Source organism: Lepisosteus platostomus, chromosome 17 (assembly GCF_059453375.1).
Source record: "Lepisosteus platostomus isolate fLepPlt1 chromosome 17, fLepPlt1.hap1, whole genome shotgun sequence".
In the NCBI taxonomy this organism is placed as follows: domain Eukaryota; kingdom Metazoa; phylum Chordata; class Actinopteri; order Semionotiformes; family Lepisosteidae; genus Lepisosteus; species Lepisosteus platostomus.
In genome coordinates this window covers 5,254,493-5,276,007 of record NC_142627.1, presented here as the reverse complement: position 1 = coordinate 5,276,007, position 21,515 = coordinate 5,254,493, and the positions used below count along the sequence as shown (strand labels likewise).

General features: G+C 42.9%; 1 protein-coding gene across 4 annotated transcripts in view; it reads left to right on the top strand.

The window, feature by feature from the left end:
* The window catches only part of LOC148645959 (inactive phospholipase D5), a 66,718-nt gene that overhangs the window by 14,202 nt on the left and 31,001 nt on the right, over positions 1-21,515 (top strand). Inside the window, exon 1 of one of the 4 annotated variants that reach the window (XM_088609913.1) lies at positions 1,901-2,610. The exons of 2 other annotated variants lie outside the window; for them this stretch is intronic. Coding sequence is in view for 1 of the 2 variants with exons in the window: in XM_088609911.1 (XP_088466037.1) it covers positions 2,605-2,610 (6 nt within the window). In the remaining variant the exon portion in view is untranslated. Of the gene's footprint in view, positions 1-1,900; positions 2,611-21,515 lie in introns of those variants that run through there. One more of the 4 variants, XM_088609911.1, reaches the window with a different exon arrangement.

Sequence of the window (21,515 nt, the reverse complement as noted above, 5' to 3'; positions counted from 1 at the left end):
GGGCCACCTTTGCTGGGTGGGACAGTGGAAAAAAACAAGTGAAATGAATGGGATATAGCCATTCTCCAGGTGTGGAAATTCACTACTGTGCATTTTTTTAAATTAATATGAAGACATTAAAGCAAACCTTTTGCCAACCAATTAAAGAAGTAGAATTTTACATACAATTTACTCATGGTTTGACGTGCTGACAACTGGACCTCATTTGTACTGCAAATTAACTGTGCTTGCCTGTTGACAGCCTGGATCAACATGTGAAAGACTGTGAGGTGGTGCCTATGAGCCAGTGGAAGAGGCTAATCTGTAACGGGTGTATCTGTGTGACCTTCCCTCCTCCAGCTGATGCTCCTGGTGTCCAGATGCTTTGTTTTTTTATCAGTCCCTTTGGCTTCTTAGTGCAGTCGTTGTCAACAGCAGTGTGTCTTCTGACAGGGCACGGTTTGCAAAAACACTCACCAGAAAAGTGCTGTAAATCTTTTGGGCAAATTGCTTCTGATAGACAGAAAATACATTTCTTCCAATAAATCACCAGGATGCAGCCAGCATCGGCAGGGCCTTGGAAACAATTAGTGTCAAGTGCTGCCTTGAAAGAAAGAATTATGTTGAACAGGTCGAGTGGGTTAAGTTTAATAGAGACATGCCTGGACTGTGACCTGAGCTGTTCTCTGTCTTTCTCGGTTGGTGTCCTCATGACACACATTAAAATCTGTCTGTCAGTTATAGAATATGAATACTAATTAGTTCTAGCCTTCTGCCAAGCATGGTGATATGACTGGAGCTAATTAATATTTGTGCCCACAATTCAGAGCGGCTTTTTGCTCTTAAACAGCCACCCTAAACCTGGAGGGTGCTCCTTGTAAGATATCTGTAAGATATCTATCTGTCTGCACACACAGGCACATTCCCAGCCAAAATTATGGGGTGACCTGGTCACACTCAAAGAGGTGCTATTAAAAAATCACCATAGCCTAGTGACTCATGTACAGCTCTACAGTGCAAAGAGAAAACCCGCAAAGATGAGCCATCAGCCTCCATACCTCATTCTGGACATTCACAAGCCCCTTAGTGACAGGGCGTTGGTAATGTTTATCAGTTGTAAATTAATGTTGTAATCATTCTGCAACTCATGTTAGTCATAGAAAAAGCAAATGTGTGTGGAGAAAGCTATTTAGGATAATGTTGTTGGAATGTCTGTTCTTTGATTAACACTTAATTGTTTTACAGGACATGTAAAATGGATAACAACAGAGATTAAACCATCTCCTATTAATTTTTCATTATAATGAACTATCCTATAGCTTGTTTTCACAGAATGATGCTAATTTAATGGTGTATATATTTTCTGCTAGATTTCTATGTAGTATTCTCATACAAATCTGTACATATAAAGATAAAGCATGTATGAAGCTTTATTTTGTTGCTCCACGTGACTATTGATTCTGTTGTTCTTCCTTGATTTTGTAAAGAATCGGAAGTGGGTGAATGGAATTGGCCTGCGATCACCGGTAACATACAGAGATCGGTAACAGATGAAACCTGAGAGCTGCTATTGCCTCCATTCCTCGGAGAAGTTAAGGGAAGCTGGCTGTCTCTTTCTCTGGTGCAGACGCTGCACAATTTGTAGTTGAGTGTGAAGAATAAAGCGTTGCAAGGTTTACTTACAGCTTATTTCAGGAGCTTCCAGAGTACTGCCAGTCTGAAGTCCCTAATGTTGGACTCTCCTTTTCTGCAGCACATGTGGTTACTGCTGCTGAGGTCGCTGTTCTTTCAGCGTCTGTCAAGCGCTGTTTTGCAGCTTTAATGTTCAGTGTTTCCCTGGCTGTGGCACAGATCGTGAAAGGTCTCTAGTGCAGCTTGCCTCCAGAAACATTCACACTGAAATGACACAGCCTTCTCTACTGGGATTGCACATAAAGCTGCAGGGCATTGCCTGATTTACCGTACATTAGTGGTAGGCTCATATATTAATAATATATGAGTTCAAAGCATTTCTTTCTGAATAAAAGGGGCGTATCTACTGAACAATGTGTAGAGTGAGTGAGTGTGTGTGCACATCGCCACATATCAGCGCTGATACAGTAGGAGGTGGTCGAAGGGTTTTTTTTTCTGATGTGATGATTTCTGAGAAACCTGAGCCAGCTTTGCTTCCAGTTAATGAGCGCGAAGCCGAACCTTGTGTCTAATTTTACATCCAGCCCTTCCTGAGTGAAGTGTGTGTTTGTCTTCCGCCAGGTACGCTGCGCCGATCCTGGCAGTAGTTCTGCTCAGATCTCTGGGCTGACAGCGACGGGAGAGCTGAGGAGGCTCCAAAGGAGGGGACTGTCTCGCTTGGGAGTGGAGGGGGTGTGAGGGGAGATTGATGGCCTTGTGTCAGGGCTTAGTGGCTTCCTGTTGCAAAAACCGAACATTATGGCTTTCATTTGGATGCTTTCCAGAGCATAAAAACAGCGGCGGCAGAGCGAGCGTGGCTGTGCGTGAGGACACAGGCTTGCCTCGCCCGTGAGAGAGAGGCTGGTGTAGTTTCCAGCCGTCTCCCGAGCGCCTGAAGTGCGAGGACTCGTGCAGCAGGGCAGCGCGCCGCCGTGACACTCAGGAGGGTCCGGGATGTCGGTGAGTCGCCCTTTTCAGGGCATCTTACAGCTGCTGGCGGGGCAGTTTCGGAAGTTGGGAGGTCCCAGCTCTCTGTGGCTGGACGTCAGACCCCAGCACACACTGGCTTGTCACAGGTTTATCATCTGGGTTTGATTTACATCACCATAAGGGGCATCCACATATGAAAAGCCAAACCAGTCTCAATGCGTATATTTGACTGAAGGATTAGCTGTATAGGGCTGCCTCCCTCTCCCTGCTGTTGTTGTCTGGGCTCTGCAGGAGGGGTGACCTGGGAGATCGGGATCCTCTAGATGAGGTTCTGCCCCAGCCCTGTTCAGGGGTCCTGACAGAGCAGGGGCAGTGTAGTACTGGGGCTCAAGGGCGCGAGACCTTCCCTGTTGTTCTGATCGGTACTGAACTGGCAAAGAACTGATTCATTTTGATTCTGGTAGAAGTCTGGGATGCTGAAAGAAGGAGGGAGGGGAGAGGAGCTGTGGTTGTTTTCCGGCTCGAGGGTTTGAGGTGATTGTGAGGTAGGAGTGACAGCAGGCTCTGGACTTTCCATCTATGCACGATGCTCGGGTGCCGGTCCGACTCCCCCGGGGAGCAGCATTGTGGACACTCAGCGCAGGCCTGTCCGTCCACACTCTGACCTGCCCGCCGCTGTTGAGAGAGCCGCTGTTGAGACAGCAACTGACAGGACTCTGGGGAGGGAAAAGAACGAGATGTTCAGGGAGACTTTCAGGCGCGACCGTTTGGAACTCCGGCGAAGATGAGAAACGGTCTCTTTCTGTTCAGATGATTCACAGTTTTGAAATGGTTTGCATTTCCATCATAGGTCAAAATGCGAAATGACTTGTGAAGCGCACTGAGAACATGCATTAGAGCCTACTGGGGTAATAATAGGTGATGAGATAAACAGAGCCATTTAGAGCTCACAGGAAAAAACGCTCTGAAAACAAAATTACCCCACAAGTGCAGTGTGCTGACATTGTTGTTGATTTCTGCTCATGTGGGGGAGTTTGCCATGTTAATAATCTAGTCAGTGACACCAGTGCTGGTGTCTCTGGCCGAGCGCCTGTCCCGTGTGCAGCAGAGTAGATTTGTTTACGAACCGGGTCCAGAGATGTATGCTTCTGACTTCTGCATCTGCTCTTCAAAGATGGTAAAATGTCATCTGAAAAATATTAACGCTATAATATAAAGCTATTAACGCTTTAACGTGCATTAATAAAGTATTTCTATATGTGAGGTCAATCTGAATTTTTGCTATCAAGCATTAAACGTATTATTAGTTAAGGTCAAATCCTACTAGTACATTCACATCATGGGTAGATAAAATATTACAGATTATAAAGAATTTGGATACCCCCTAACTGGAGAATCCTGTATGGTTTATATTACAACTTCATCACTGAAACACAGCTTGTTGACTGCTAGTACTTGCCAAATACATGTCTTGATCTATGAAGGCTATGTATTAATTATGTATTAGCTATTAATTAATTATGTATTAGCTATCTGTTACAGTTGAAAAGTATTAAGTACCTTAATCCAGAGGTTGTCCTTCAAGTGTTAAATCCTGGCATAATATTCATATATAACAAACATTAATTTTAAAGAATTCTCTACTTCTAAACTGTAAACTCTGCTTTTAAAATTTGCCGCTAAATTCTTGCTTGTAATTAATGAGTAACAAAATGCATCAGGTGCTCTAAGCATTTTGGATTTTTCAGTTCTGAAAGTAGTATTAGCCTCAGTTTTCACCATCTCTTTCTAACATTTGAACATTTTTAGTATTGAAGCATCTTCTGCAGTTCCTGCTTATTAGAAAGAAACCCCCACCAGCCTGCCCTTGCTTTCAGAATGCAGTCACAATGGTCGACCAGGGCTGAGGTGATGTCATCCTCTGTTGAGCGGCTCCTCTGCTGCTCCCTCATTTAAGCGCGACACACTTTCAGCTGCCCTGCCTGCAGTCTGTGATGTAAGATTATGAACCGCAGAGCCAAACGAAGGCTGCACTCATCCCACAGACAAAATCCATCCCAAACTCTAGTTTTTTAAAGAAAATGTCATTATCATTGTCATGGCCAAATGTCAGTCTGTCTCAGTGTGTCATGAGTTTTAGCTCCAATTAGTGCTGGTGGCATCATGAGTGTTGCACTGCAGACGTGGCAGAAGTGTTCTGGGTGAGAATGGGGACCATGCACACTTTGTTTAGAGATTATTCAAAAATGGGACAAAGACACTCAACAAATGTTTTAGTTTCCAGTGTGCTTGTCCAGTGGTCAATCATTGTCGCTATTCCCTCTGGACAAGAATTACCACACCAGGTGTGTCATCATGAAGATCAAGAATGTAGTGCTATGGGCGATGCCATTCTTCGAATGAGTCTGTACGACGATGTCCTGACAACTTGGTCACTAAAGATCCCACCGCACTGTTTGTAAGAGTTGGGGAGTTAAATGTCCTGGTTAAATTCCACTCTGGCTTCCCTGAAGTTCCTCCTGAATTCACCAGGGGCAGCACTTTCTCTCTCCTCCCCGTGGTCTGCTGTGCAGTGAGGTTGCGATACGTTGTCCCCTTGGGATCTTTCAGGATGAAATGGAAGGAATTGTGGTTGTATTTATTACTTCACAACTGGATTCAGACACGTCTGCATCTCAATCCCGTCCTTTTTTAACTGGGAACCCCGTCAGCTGCGATTGTGAGGAGGGATCAGACTGCATGATCCCCTGGTGTCACCGGAGCTCAGTAGGATCAGGATCTGGCGATCGGACAGACCAGGGAGGCGCACACTGGCTCCTCAAGCCAAACTTGGCCAGGGTTTCTGCCATGCAGTGTTGTGTTCGAAGGTTCAAGTTTTCCATGATGTCACTCCTACTTCCCAGCCCTCCAGAGCAGTCCTGTAACGGCAGCACCAACAGGACAAAAACAACGTGTTTTTCTCTGTTGCGTATGCTGACATGCACTTCAGCCTGGTGAATTACAAGTGGCACACTATGGACTTTTAAAAAATTCACCACTATGACATTTATGTTGAGATTGGCCTTTAATTAATGTAGTAATTTAAACATTGGCTAAGTCTGCTGTGAAGGTGGTTTGGAAAGCGATGAATTACAATTAAGAGAGTCACCGCAATCCTATTACAAAATATGAGTGAATGCAGTTGGGTTACAATCACTCATGATTGCACTTGTTATCTGATTACAGTCGCTCTCAAAACCATAAGAATAATTAAGAACGGTTACTTCAGGAAATGTCACAGAGGAAAACGCAAGTAGCCTGAAGGTGCCCGTATTCACTTCACATAGGGAGCACATTTCCTTCCTTTACCCTGGTCCTGCTCTCTCAACACCCAGCTCTCTACATGAGGCATAGATCTCCGTGATGTCGAAAACATCTGCAAGCCTCTTTTAGTGATCTCTTTTAGATCTTTTAGTGATGAGGCAATAGGCCATTTCATCTATACTGAGCACAGTTCACGGTGTCTTCCTTACAGTGCACATTTGTCATTTTAATCCCAGTTTGTCACCTTTAGAGACGTAGATGAAATTTAGCCTAGTTAAAGATATTCCCATTGTTCCGGGAAGTAATGATTTTGGAGATTTTCATGTTTTAGTGTTTCTGTAACAGTTCCAGTTCCATAAACCTAGCATCAATATGAAGTAAAACCAATTGCAAAGGCATCCAAGACTGTCACAGAAACTAATTTTAGGTGACTTTATATTGACTAAGTTGTTTTTAAGATTTAGCATGAAAGAGCAGGTAGATCTCCTTAGTTTCTAAGATTTTGTAGGATGAAACCCTGGACCCACAGTTCATTGCTTTGGCATCCCAGCAGGTGAAGGCGGCCTTTCCTAATATGACTCCAGCTCTGTTGATCAGTTTACTGTTGAAAACAATTGCGGAGCTGTTACAGTCCCCTCGAACAGTGCCGTGTGCTTAAATGTATCATTGAGCAATTAGTGTGGCAGACAACACACTCGCAAGGGATATTAAGGACTCCTGTGCAGACTTTGCAGTTTTAATCCTAAAGAAAGCATTGAGATTTAGGAAAAAGATCATGTTTATTGAGCTTTACGCACACAAGAAAACCATTTACTCACACAATTAGAAATAGAAATATTCAACTTAATGAGGAGACTGTGATTAGAGCAGCACTGCTGCAGAGCAGGAGGGTTCAGACAGGAGGGCTCTAAAAAGGTTTTTTTTAGACACAACAGCTAAATGGGATTAAAGGTGTCTTTTTATGGTCGATATAAAATCTTTGCTTTGTGAAATGTCCGTGTTGCCTGCTATAAATTCTGAACTACAAATTTGCAGGTATGTAATAATCCCTAGGAAGTCTGTAAAGAGTACTGAAACTATCTGAAAGAGTGGACAGCAGAGCACTGAAAAGTGGTGTTGATAAAGGATTGCGCGGAGGTTTCTGGGTGCAAATGACAGGAGCTGCATCACTGAATCTATGCCAATAGACAAAGTATAGGATGTAAATCTACACCATTTCTGAGAGGCTTTAACAAAACAAAATAAACGAATGACTCTGAAAGGCATCTGCCTGTCCTCTTTCTCCCTGTGCAAGGACAGGTGGCATTGCAAGACAAGCTGTTTTAACAACTGTCCGTTGCTAATCGGACATCTATATGAAAAAAGAATGTTCCATTTTGAACAAAAACATGTCCTGTCACTGCACCAAGATACAAAATTTTCCATGTATTCGTGTTGGACTTAATTTGACTTGTTTTGGTTTGCCAAAATGATCTTTTCTAGATAATTCACTTTCTGTAGTGTCAGAAGTGTTGGTTCTCCTCAGCGAATCTAACAGTTTTAGCTGTTTGCTGGCACAGAATGACTCTCATGTCATGATTACACCAGAATAATGGCAAGAACTCAGCTAGCCTGTACTGTTTGCTGAGGAGACTAAGATGCTGATAGTTGCACAGCCAATGCTGAAAGAAAATATTTTATACTTCTAATGAAATAGTCCTTTAAGCTTTCTGTAGAGCATACTTTATTTATCTAGATTTTATCTTACATACTGAAATAAAAACTCTTTTTGAATTTGATTTTTTTTTACAACACCATAATTAATGTATTTGCAATGTAGCCACTAGTATTATAATGCAAATAGGATACAACAGTAACTTAGAGAACATCTATGTTGCCTTTGACTTGTTTTCTCCCAGTCAGAGCACATTCTTTTCCATTGGGTTTAAAATTACAGTCTTTCATTTCCTGAATGAGAAAATACATGTCCACTTTCTTCTGAACAGCGAAATTGAGCTCTGAAATCCTTCATGGAATTAATCTCCTAAATCATGTAGTATCATCTCTGCTGCAAATCCTGCACAAAGCTGTTTCTAATCAAAAAGGATTCAACAGGGTACTCTTCAACGTGTTACCACAAATATCAATTGTCTTCCACTGACTGGATTGTTTGAGCATCATATTATTTTAACACTTCTCCAGCTGGCATTTAAAGCCATTAATGTAATACACTTGTATAGAGAGGTACCCTCTACACTTCTCATGTGGCTTTGCTGAGATTAATGAAGGTGTCTCTCGAAATAGGAAAGGTAACTCGAGCACAAAGAAAGTGAATTGTCTTTCTGTCTTCTGAGTGGAACAGCAATGCTGTTTCACAGATCCAATCTGCGGCAGGAATGAGTTAGCATGTACACAGCTCCAAAAACACAAAATTAGATTCAATCTTTCTTACCCCGGAGGGGAAGTTTGTCCCGGCTGTGTCGAATTATTCCAACCAGGTTGTGATGCCAAAATGTGCTGAAGCTAAAGGTTAATGCTTAATTTTCTCAAGTCAAAGTCCCAAACTTGAGTCGCCCTTTTTTTAGTGACTGTAATATGAGAAGAAAGAAGCAGAGGGCAGCAGTTCAAGGACAGTGAGATCTTGGCACTTCTTGTGTTTATCAGCCACTGGTGACTTGGTGTTCAGAACTGACTCACAATTATCCCTGCATTCACATTTATCACATTTGATTTGTTTAATATTCTAGGGTTTATCCCAGAGACTTTTTTCAAATTAAAACAGAGCATTTGCTGTGATATTATTCACTGTGTGTTATTGCAATTCTCTATTTTACAGTTAGTCCACGGTCCATTCACCTGTGCTGTTGTCATGGCAAACTCTGTAAATGTGTAACACAAAATACACAAACCCTTCTTCCCAGAAGTAGAGAATAGGATATCAATAAGGGTAGACTGGGGACAGGTGTATTTGACAAGGGTAGATTGGGGACAGATGTGTATTGATGAGGGTAGACAGGACAGGACAGGTGTGTATTGACAAGGGTAGATTGGGGACAGGTGTGTATTGATGAGGGTAGGCTGGGGACAGGTGTAGATTGGGGACAGGTGTGTATTGATGAGAGTAGACTGGAGACAGATGTATATTGACAAGGGTAGACTGGAGACAGGTGTGTATTGATGAGGGTAGGCTGGGGACAGGTGTATATTGACAAGGGTAGATTGGGGACAGGTGTGTACTGATGAGGGTAGGCTGGGGACAGGTGTATTTGACAAGGGTAGATTGGGGACAGGTGTGTATTGATGAGGGTAGAAGGACAGGTGTGTATTGACAAGGGTAGATTGGGGACAGGTGTGTATTGATGAGGGTAGGCTGGGGACAGGTGTAGATTGGGGACAGGTGTGTATTGATGAGGGTAGGCTAGGGACAGGTGTGTATTGACAAGGGTAGATTGGGGACAGGTGTGTATTGATGAGGGTAGACAGGACAGGTGTGTATTGACAAGGGTAGACTGGAGACAGGTGTGTATTGGTGAGGGTAAGCTGGGGACAGGTGTATATTGACAAGGGTAGATTGGGGACAGGTGTGTACTGATGAGGGTAGGCTGGGGACAGGTGAATATTGATGTGGGTAGACTGATGACAGGTGTGTATTGAAGGTGTTAGACTGGAGATCAGGTGTATATTGAAGGTGTTAGACTGGGTACAGGTGTGTATTGATGAGGGTAGACAGGACAGGTGTGTATTGACAAGGGTAGATTGGGGACAGGTGTGTATTGGTGAGGGTAGGATGGGGACAGGTGTTTATTTACAAGGGTAGATTGGGGACAGGTGTGTATTGATGAGGGTAGGCTGGGGACAGGTGTATATTGACAAGGGTAGATTGGGGACAGGTGTGTATTGATGAGAGTAGACTAGGGACAGATGTATATTGACTAGGGTAGACTGGAGACAGGTGTGTATTGATGAGAGTAGACTAGGGACAGATGTATATTGACTAGGGTAGACTGGAGACAGGTGTGTATTGATGAGGGTGGGCTGGGGACAGGTGTATATTGACAAGGGTAGATTGGGGACAGGTGTGTATTGATGAGGGTAGGCTGGGGACAGGTGTATATTGACAAGGGTAGATTGGGGACAGGTGTGTACTGATGAGGGTAGGCTGGGGACAGGTGTATTTGACAAGGGTAGATTGGGGACAGGTGTGTATTGATGAGGGTAGACAGGACAGGTGTGTATTGACAAGGGTAGATTGGGGACAGGTGTGTATTGATGAGGGTAGGCTGGGGACAGGTGTATATTGACAAGGGTAGATTGGGGACAGGTGTGTATTGATGAGAGTAGACTGGGGACAGATGTATATTGACAAGGGTAGACTGGAGACAGGTGTGTATTGATGAGGGTAGGCTAGGGACAGGTGTATATTGACAAGGGTAGATTGGGGACAGGTGTGTATTGATGAGGGTAGGCTGGGGACAGGTGTATTTGACAAGGGTAGATTGGGGACAGGTGTGTACTGATGAGGGTAGGCTGGGGACAGGTGTATTTGACAAGGGTAGATTGGGGACAGGTGTGTACTGATGAGGGTAGGCTGGGGACAGGTGTATTTGACAAGGGTAGATTGGGGACAGGTGTGTACTGATGAGGGTAGGCTGGGGACAGGTGTATTTGACAAGGGTAGATTGGAGACAGGTGTGTATTGATGAGGGTAGACAGGACAGGTGTGTATTGACAAGGGTAGATTGGGGACAGGTGTGTATTGATGAGTGTATACTGGGGACAGGTCTGTATTAGGATAGACTGGGATCAGTTTAGTACTGAAGAGGGCAGATTGTTGTTTTATCGCCTACCTGATTAGTTCCTTAGTTTCAGTTCTCTACATAATTCTAGGTAATACTGTAGTACCAATTCCACAGTTTCTGGAGGTATGAGTGCCTCAGTCTCTGTACTGATCAGTTACACACTCAGCAAACACAGGGGCCAGTTCACATGAAGGAGATGCCACCAGGGCTGAAACCTCTTCAGCACCACAAAACCAGCTTGAAAACATCATAGACCAGCAAAAGAAACTGAATTCCCACACTCTAAAAGTGGGAGAACCCCTGAGTGTGTGTAGCAGCCAGGAATTCAGACACAGCCAAAGAGCCAAGTCCTGGATCAGTGCCAATTCCCAACTTACTATCCAGCTTCAGGCATGAAGACATTTGTGTGTCAAACTTCAGCCATTGACATCTATCTCATGAAGCTGGTTAGAAACTGAGATACCACTTGCGTGTATGCATGCAAAGAAGTTATGATGGAAAAATGCAGGTTTAGGTTGTACTGTTGTAAATGCTGTGACTAGTGTAGTCTCTTTCTTTTTATCTGTATTTGTTTTTGCTGTTTTTTTAAATGAAAATGAAATGTTTTTTATAGAATTAAGGCAGAAGTAAATGATCTTCTAAATGCAAATTAATTAAATATATTTATTGATTTGTATCAGGAAATCAGGTAATTGTTTTCATCATCTGATGTAAATCAGTGCAGTTCAATCTTTAAATGCTAATAGTGCCCTTCACAATGAATTGCCACAATGCCTCCACAGAATTATTACACTACTATTAAACTTTGCAGCTTGTACAGCAGTTTTGCTCTTCCTCTCATTAAGACAAACTTTGTGTTCTCCAAAGCCTAGACAAGCCTGGGATGTATAGACACTCCTGGGACTTTTCAGAGCCTCTATCTATAGGTCTTTTGCAGGACAGAGATTGCACAGTAAATGACACAGATTTTGTTTTGCTTATTTGGAAGAAACCTGACACTGGCCCTGCCAAAACATATTGGATGTTTAGGGCAGGACATGTAACTTTCTGAATATTTTATTTCTTAACAGAGGGTAATTGATAAATTGATAAATGTGATTCTTAATCACCCAGGGACCCATTAATACTGTTTAATACTTCAGTACTGGGCTATGTGTTTCATGGCAATTAACTATATTTAATTGACACAATACGCTTCATTTTAACACAGTCTGACACTGATTGTAGTCCTGAATAAAGGAACAGCAATTATATATGAAGCCACTGGCTTCTGGTGACAAATTATTATAGCCATTAAAGAGTTTTTTAAAACAGATTCTTGAAGATACCTTTCCTTAAACCAAGAAATATTATTGAACTCTGGGAGTAACCAGTTTATGCTAAAAAAACATTCATCTGATATCAGAGATGATCCATTCTGTAGCCAGGTGGTCACCATTCCCTCCTCTAGTTTCACCTCAGGCTTCACTGATGGTTGGGTAGAAGAAGTCACTGGCGCCCGGCCTGTGAAGAATGGTTCTCTGGGTAAATAAAAATAATGATTTTTCTTAACTGCTCACAGTATACAAGATGACACCTGAAAACCTTCTCTAATGAGTCTTTCTTCTGGGCTGTTTGTGACATCAGGGACTGCATTAATTTCACACAAATTCTTATAGGTAAATGTCTTTTACTCCGCTAAGCAGTCAGAGATGAAAGATTTGCCAGCATCCCTAATCTTGTAGTTATAGCCCTCTTTCAAGTGAGATAATGACCAGGTGTGGCTGTGGCCAGCCAGCGGGGAAAAGGAATTGCTAGTTATTCAAACAGGAAGGAAGTCTGTGTGGTATTTAAAGTAGTGAAGGAATAATTCAGGGTATGCCTTTTATAATGCTGGACCGAATCAGAGCCCCTTGAGCTCTTCAGAAACACGAATGGAAAGATTTCCTTTCAATCCAGTTAAAAGCTACATTAACGGTGTATCATATAGATCCTGTGACAACTATTGCAGTTTTGTGTTCTTGTGTTCTATGCCTGAAAGTGGTGTTGTAGTTAATGTATTGTATTTATTATTGTACTACAGTATGCATTATTGCATTACACAAACCCTAGTAATGCATTGTGTAAATTATTAAACTTACTTTTTAGACTTGTACCTCTTTGTTTATAATACATTACGTTCTACTTGCCCTAATGCTTTTCAGCTGTGTTCTAGCTGTAGAAATCAACTGAAATAATAGTAATCGCAGTGACGTTTGCACACCAGTGTTCTGTCCAGGGCCTGTTGTGTGTGGAGAGAGCTGCCCTATGAAAGATAGGCACACAGCGTCTCTGTGAATTAGGAGTGACTGTAACACATTTCAGTTTTCACTGCAGAGGAACAGGACTGGGCAGCTGTGGGCATTGATGGGGTACAGTGCCCCCATCAGCTAGAAGTCTGCCAATCACAGGGGGCCCTCACAGATCTTCCTGAACTGCAAACAGCTGTGAAAATAGTTTGGATCACTTGGACCAGCCACTGGGAATAGCAGCATAATGTAGAAAAGAGTTTGAATTTCCCAGACAAGCTTTAGAAAATAGGAAATCAATTCAGAATTTACCTCATGTGACAGTAGCTGCATCAGCGTGTGAATTGAGAACCTGAGAGCTAATGAACTCTCCTGTGAAGAATCTGGTGATCCTGTTAGACGACACAGGTCAGCAGCCCAGTGTCTCCTGTGAACAAGCTGGTGATGTTCACTCCTGTTAGACCACACAGGTCAGAAGCCCAGTGTCTCCTGTGAACAAGCTGGTGATGTTCCCTCCTGTTAGACCACACAGGTCAGGAGTTCATTGTCTCCTGTGAACAAGCTGGTGATGTTCGCTCCTCTTAGATCACACAGGACAAAGAAAAAGAACATGTTTCAGAGCAGGTGTTCACTCGCAGGATGTTGTTCATTTTAACTGGTATAAAACAGACAATCAGCAGTAGCTTGGTAAACAAAGAAAACCTAAAAACACAGTGCTGTATAGATTTAGTCTCTTCAGGAAGAGAGATTTAGTTTTTTTTTTCAAAGGCAGGTTAGGGCTTTATTTTTCTTAGCTGTATTTTCAGAAACATGAGAAGACAGATCTGCATTCATTTTTCTGAGATCTAATTATTATTTGAATACTATTACGCATAGAAATATAAATAGACCGTTCCTGAGGTGTCGTTCCACACCATCCACCTACAGGGTAAAACACTCTTGAAAAACCCTTTTTTCATCTTATTTTTTATTTATATTTAGTCTTTGTGAAAATTCACATCCAAAAAAGTTTCACGATTTTGCCAAGCTTTGAACCATAAAATATGTGATTAAAGGTAAATAAAGCAGATTTTATTTTATTTGATACATTAGAGGTATGAAAGACGGCAAACTGACCTCTCAGGCTGGATATTCACATAAACATGAAATGGGATATTTTACATCCCTTGTAGTATTAGTAGTAAACTATTTTATATAGTACTTTTAAAAGACATAAGAAAATAAAGGTTATTTCCACTCTGAAAAATAGAAAAATGAAACACAACATTTTGGCTGTTGGGGCTCTTCAGGTGTGAGGGAGAGAGAGGAAGGTGCTGTGGCACAGTCAGAAAGCACAAGAGAACAGGGGACACAGCAGGCGAAGAAGTGTGGAAGTGTCCATTTTCTACCCAGGCTGGTCTGAGGCTTGAGGCCTTTGCCGATTCGGCCTCAGAAACACCAGGAACACATGGACTTCTGTAGGAAGTTTCATGAAGACTTGTCAAAGGTATAAACTGGATTACTGGAGCAACATGAATTATCTTTTGCAAAACGTATTTGGTTTTAATGCTTTTAGAGACCCTCTGTGTAACGAACAGTTCTTTCCGGACCCTATGCGGACGACACAATCCGAAGAAGTGGGGAAACACTAGGAAAACGTCATGCAGGAATACGGGGCTGAAAATAGGGGGGGGCGTGTCCAAAGTGCGCTGGTGCACAGGGGAGGTGTGGCCGAGGCAAACAATCCAAAAGAGTAATTCATAGAGGGTATCCAAAAACACAAGAGGAAGTCCATAGCCAGGAGATCCATCCAAACAGGGAATTAAACCATGAACCGGGTCGGAACCGGCGGACAGGGAACGGGAACGGGAACAGAGATTAAAACCTTAACGGGACCAGGCGCTTCCAGGTCCCGGACTCGCACGGTGCGGAAACCAGATGCAGAGCCAGGATGAGCGTCAGCGCCTGGCTTTTAAGGTGGGCTGGGTAAAAGGGATCAGGTGCACAGAATTAAGTCTGAAGTGAAAGGGCTGGAGCACCCTTAAGGAGGAGGGACTATAATCGTGACACACTGAAATCAAGGGTGCCAACAGCGATTTATCATTTATAAAGCGGCAGTGGATAATTCAATCCTAACATTGATATATATGGAAATACAACCAAAAAATGCATTTACCACCGAACAACAGCTGGTATTTCATTCCCGTCTCTCTCTTTACCCTCTCCCTCTCTTTTTAATGGAGGTATTTTTAAACTTTCAGTTTCATCACTCATGGTTCATTAATCAAAATGATCTGGCCTTATATTTGAGCTGAATAGCATTGCTTTTAACATCAATACCTTGGAGAGAACCATAATATTATAATATATTATAATTATAATAATAATAATTATAATAATAATATCGCAGTACAGTATGTGAAATGCCTGGCACTCCATTGGACTTTAGTGTAAATGTCCTGAATAGTAAACATGGTTTTCCCAGCCCGTTTTGGGCAGTCCTTTCTTCCATCATATTTTACTATTACCATTCCGAAAACAGCGTTTTTCCCATTTAACATATTGGTAAAACACATCTGTAAGACCCAAACATATTTTCACAGACCATGAATACGGTGTCGATAACCTGGTGAGAACTAGCTTCTGCTAACGGATAATTACATGCAATTCGCTAAAGGCAGTTTTTTTCAGAGAGTAAATGTTTTGTGAATGTTTAACGGGACCTTAATTGCTTGCTGGTTAACTGTGGCTTTGGCTAACGCGAACTGTAGACTAGAGCTTTCACAGAAAGCACACAGCTGTGTAAGTCTGTCTGCAGGACGTCTCCCCCTGGGACAGGAGCTGTGGAGTGCCCAGGGCTGAATCGCCCCACACTCACACCCCCCGCTACCCCGCCTGTCTGACTCCGGCTCTCTTACAGCAGTGCCACGCTGTGGAGCTCGATATTGACAATGTGGGACAATGGGAATTTAATCCATCAATCTTCCAGACACAAGGCCTACCTGACACGCTGCTCAATGTTTAATACAGGCAGGCCCTGGGGACCCGAAGCTGCTGTAAATTTCTCATGGATTGTATAGCATTGGTGATTTAACCATAGTAACTAGCGAGCCCCTAGGACGATGGGAATCAAGATTATCAATATTGTCGTTCTTATTTGCAAGATGCCTTTATACTGGGCGATTTACCATTAAAAAATTATCTTGCTTTAACTGTAATGAAATGTTACTTTTAAATACGTAGTTAAAAAACAGTGATGAATTCCTCTAGTTATATTCATGCTTACAACAAATCTGAGAAAACAGCGCCCGGCGGACGGCTGTGCAGGGAAACAGACCTGCCTGCAGAGGAGCTGCTGTCGGCCCTGTGGGCAGTGACATCACCAGGCAGGCAGCAGATCTCTCCTCCTTAGGGAGGACCTCCTGCGGAAAACAACCTACAGTCGTTGGATATAGAGATGGGAATTTAGAGGAATTATTGTTGTTGGACACAACAAATAAACATGAACAGTTTGACTATTGTAATATTAAAGTTATCAGTGTTGTATGATCACAACATGTACTTTGTGTTCCTAGATGTCATTGGTCAGTGTTGCCAAATACTGTAAGTACGTCTGTCGAGAGGATGGGAGAGCAAGAAGGGATAACAAGAATGAACCAAAATCTGAGCCTCATTCTTTCCTTTAATCTCTTATTTCTACTTCTTTTTTATAATCTTTTCTAACTGTACAGTTTTGTATGTAGTGCCTTGAGAATGCTCTGGATGGAAAAGGCACTATGTAAGAACAAAACTGAATTGATTGAATGCTCTCTGAGATCAGCGGTGGCAGCTTGGGACCGCGGACAGGGTGCTGGTCCCGCGCTCTGCTGTGATTGGCCCAACCGGGACATGTCTGAGGGCCCCCAGGACGTGTGACGTGTGGTGCGACCCCTCGTCTGGGGCTTCTAGCTGGTGTCGCCTACGAAACCCAGAATCAAGGGTTTAAAAAGGCAGGAACTCTAGTGCTTCTGTAAGGAAGAGGCGTTTTAGATGTTGGGAAAGATTTTGGCAGCAGCTGCTTCATCCATAACTCACCTTGTTGGCGAGAGAACAGTAATTACTCCACAGCGGTCAGTGGGAGGTGCGGTGAGAGTCAGTGCTGTAGCCCTGCTTGCCGTCAGAGAAAGCTCCCTTCTCCTCAGGCTGATGACTCTGTTTGAACCAGATGACCGTGGGAAGACCAGGCATTGATTCCTGTTTCTTCTTTCTGTCTTGGCAGTGTAGAAGGTGAATGACTGTATGATGGAAGCAGGAAATGAAAAATGGCTGAACTATTCAAAAATTAAATACTCTCCGTAAATCCCACGGTTTGAACAGAGCTGTGTTTGTCTGATATCCATCAAGATGTAATCCAAGATCACATTCGTCCGTTGGCACATCTGTTTAAAAGGGCTGGATTATGTCTTACAAAGCTGTAGGAAGAGCTGTGCATTGGATGAGATGTTAAAGCAGGGTTCTGACTGCTCATTCCTTAAGGATCCTATGACTTGTACGATGGGCTTTACTGCATGTCACCCAGGTGGGACTGCACTTCAGCAGGGGATGAAGTGGTTAGGGCATCCTTACAAATGAATATACAAATGCAGTTATTGCTATTATTATTTAGCCATAAAAATAACAACAGCCGCCTATGAGATGCTTGTTTTCATGAAGCACACTGACCGATGCCTCCATCTCTGTCTCCACAGCCAATGTAAATAATCAAGTTATTTCATTCACAGCGTCAAAAGATCGCTGGAGTGGAGAATCAATAATGGCTAACGGAGTTAGATTGCAGTAACCCACACGTACTGCACATCCCCCATACCAGTATCAGGGCAGCTTGAAGGGAATCTGCCTGCTTCATTTGATCTTTATTCTCTCAGAAGGTAAAAGGGAGACTCTTCACACCTGGATAATCCCAATGCAGATGCTCCTCTATGCAAACATTATTGATTCTGCATCAATTCTAATCTGAAAGGACAAGATATTAGAAGACCTTTATTATCCCAAACTTGGGAAATTCATTATATGACTATAGATGTATAGATAGGTGGTTCAGCTTTCTTTCAACACAGTTCTTTTTCCGTAGTTCTTCCACATGTTCCCACCTCGTTAAAAACGGAATTAAATAAAATACTGCTGTGGGCAGTCTCGGAGACAAAGCCGATTCCTCTGCAGCGCCTGGTATCGCCGCCCGCCCTGTTAAAGGGAGAGCTCTGCACCGCGCAGGTCAGGCAAGAGCTGGGTAGCCTGTGCTTTGAACGCCAGTTCCGGCTCTGATGGGCGAATGACAGCACAGTCTGTCCTTCCAGCGGACTCTGCCAGGCCGCCACGCTCGCTCCTCCAGCGCCGTCCTTTACCCCAAATCCAACACAATCTTATTTTATAACTTTACTGTCTGTGCAAGTTATGGATTTTCTGGTTTTGCCGACAAATGTTTACTGTTCCAAGCTCAACAATACACAAAACCACTCCCCAGCCCTCACGAATGCAATGTTTCTAGCAGAGATAAGGCAGCCGCAGGCACAGAGACACTCCCTGGGCTTTCCAGTTACCTTGCTCCCTAAGGCATTCCACTGCAGTGTGCACCACCTCACCCCTGGCAAGCGAGGCACGAGGTCAGAAAAGGCTGAATGCTAAGTACAGAACAAAATGCATGAATAAAACTGTATTTCTCACTGCTGTGGAGAGAAAACAGGGTTTTCTAGGAGAAATAAAAGTTAAACTGGTGTAGGGAGAGACTGTAATACCTGGACAGTAGATGAAATTGAGCTGCCTTGAAGATTTGAACAGCAGGCTTTGTCCTGCACTGCAGAGAGAGAGCTGCCTGCTTAGATACAGAAGGAAGGGCCTCTCATGGGAGCTGCTGCAGGGGACTGGCAGAGCTCTGGTTAATAAAGCACGTTCAGGCTCTCCCGACTAAAGATTTTATTGCACACTTTTCAGCCAGACTGATGAATATTTACATTGAGCATGAATGCATGCATGGAGCTGCTGTGCTTATTTTTAATTCCCTAATGTTCCTTTATTTCATCCTTCGCCTGCAATACACAACCACATTAAATCTTCCCAGATTAGAGCCTGGAGAATAGCACTGCCGAAGGACCCTGTTTAATTGGATCAAGGCTATTTGTTGTTTTTACTGAGAATCTGAATTATTCAGCATACCTCAGGTCTGGGGTTCTGCAAAGACTATGAAAGCATATTAAAACAGCCCCTCACAAGGACTAAAAACTCTGCCACCATTAAGTTAATCTTTTGCTGTAGTAGAGTTTTATTAATCTCTTGCTTTTTGAAAAAGCTTTCTATTATCTATGCACTAGCATGCTCTTATGCTAAAAGAATGGGGCTTATTCTCTGGTGCTGAAGGTGGTGAAGGTGGGAATCCTTTAGTCTGATGCTGCTGGGGAATGAGTCTAGCTTGTGAGAATCACTGGTTTGTAGGAGCAGTGTTCAACACAGTGGGGTACACCCTGGACAGGACCCAGTCCATCGCAGGGCACACACAAACACACACTCATACCAGGGCCAGTTTTCTCAGAAGCCAATGGACCTGCCATGTCTTTGGAGTGTGGGAGGAAACCGGGGCGCCCGGAGGAAATTCACATGAACTTGGGGAGAACATACAAACTCCACACAGACAGCACCCAATTCCTGATTCGAGCCAGGGCTCCAGCACTGCACCACCATGTTACCTGTAAGTAATAATGTATAAGAAAAAATAACTAGGTCAGATCGGCCACAGCTTTTTAAAATACTAATATATTAAGGGTGGACATAACTGTAGGTATACTTTGGGAATGTTTAGTTTTTTAATTGATAATTAATATAATTATTTTAAATAATTTTAAAATCCAAGTAATGTGTAATTGATTTGACTTTCTGACGAATCTCTCATATTCCATAACTCCCAACAGTGGCAAACTCCCTGCTACCACCTTCCTCCACTGAATCAGAGCTGCGGAGGGGCCTGTGGGTAATCTTGGCAACAAGCAGACTCAGAATGAAATAGAAAAGCAATAGGTAGAGTTAGATTTGAAAAGCAATTAAGTAGCTTGAAGGCTTAAGGCTCAAGGGGGAAAAACATATTAAGAGTGAATTTGAATCTATTTTTCCAGACACAGCTGGTTTTATTTTATTATTAAATTTGGTAATATGTTTATTTCTTGTTGCAAAAATTTGTTTGCATATTAATTCACGGCATATATATGCTATTGTAAGAAATGACTTGTCTTAGGTAATGAAATGGCTTTTGGAAAGTGGATTTTCTCCTGGACTGCCACAGAGCAAGCTGTCCGTCAGGTATCTGGGCTGCGTGCTGGTGTTGTAGTTTCAGAAAGGTGAGGAGAGATCAAGCAGTGATCCCAGCCCTGGACAGATAGAAGAGTCTTTACGCAGAAACCTGCAAGATCCCTGGTGTGTATCCCTGAGAGAGATGTAGCACCTGCAGTCATTGTGTTGTCCTCTGACTGGAATCCAGCCATGCTCCTGACACCCACGTGCTCCACCACAGACAGAAAAGACAACTGCATTGTCTGGCTTATTGACCTAATAGGAGGAGGCAAGAATATTCTTGTACAGCACGATGAAGCTAAAGTGACTGATTCCTGTCCATGGAAAGACTCCAGACAGAGAGGAGTAGGTCTGTGTCGTCTTAGGGCATGTTTAACAGTTCTGGCGTTAGTGTTCCTGTGTGTGTCTGACCATCTCCTTCCTTCTTCCATATCCCAGAACATCCTGTTCTCAGACCTACACAGACCAGAGCAGCCCATAAAAAAATCAGAAACCAGATCACACCATACTAAAAAACAAGACAACAGTATAAGCCATACCTACCCACACGTGCCATTTCAGCCTATAGACCTGAAAGAAACAATTGAAATGCAAGGTTGTTTCTTAGTAACTATGATGAATGTGTGTTAGTAAATGTAATAATCTGCATCTGTAAATGTATAATAACTTAATGTACTAACCTTGTAGGCTTTTTCTGAGATCTTTACATTTTAGGAGTCACATATCCAGTACTTTAATTTCACCCTGCTTGGCTTTCTCCATAACAAGTGTCAAATACATTCAGCAAGATTGTAAAACCATATTTCATGGATGCCTGCCATGGTGAAATTCTTGCAGGCACATTGTTTTGCAGAAGCAGTAGCACATTGCAAAAGAAGCATATCTAGACTGGGACCTTTGAGCGCTGGTAATCACTGTGCAGGGAAGCTCAGACTCAATCATACCCACGAACACTGTCATTATAGACGATGATGTGTAAGGAGATGAACGGCTTAGTTTATCAGGAATGGATATTTAACAGGATGCATGTTAAGAATGCTGTATCTTTTCAAAAACCAAAATAAATGGGACAAATAACTTATTGTCAGTGCAATGATAGACATTCGTACGCAAATCCATATGGGAGAAAAATAACTTGTTCGGAGAAAAGGAAGTTATCTCCCCACCTGCTTTTTTCACTGATTTGCAGACAAGCCTTCATCATGCCATATCAGCCACTGTTACTACTGAAAGAGCTCTCTTTGTATGCGCAGATCTCCAGGGATTTCAGCAGTAGGCTGCACGTGCCGACTGT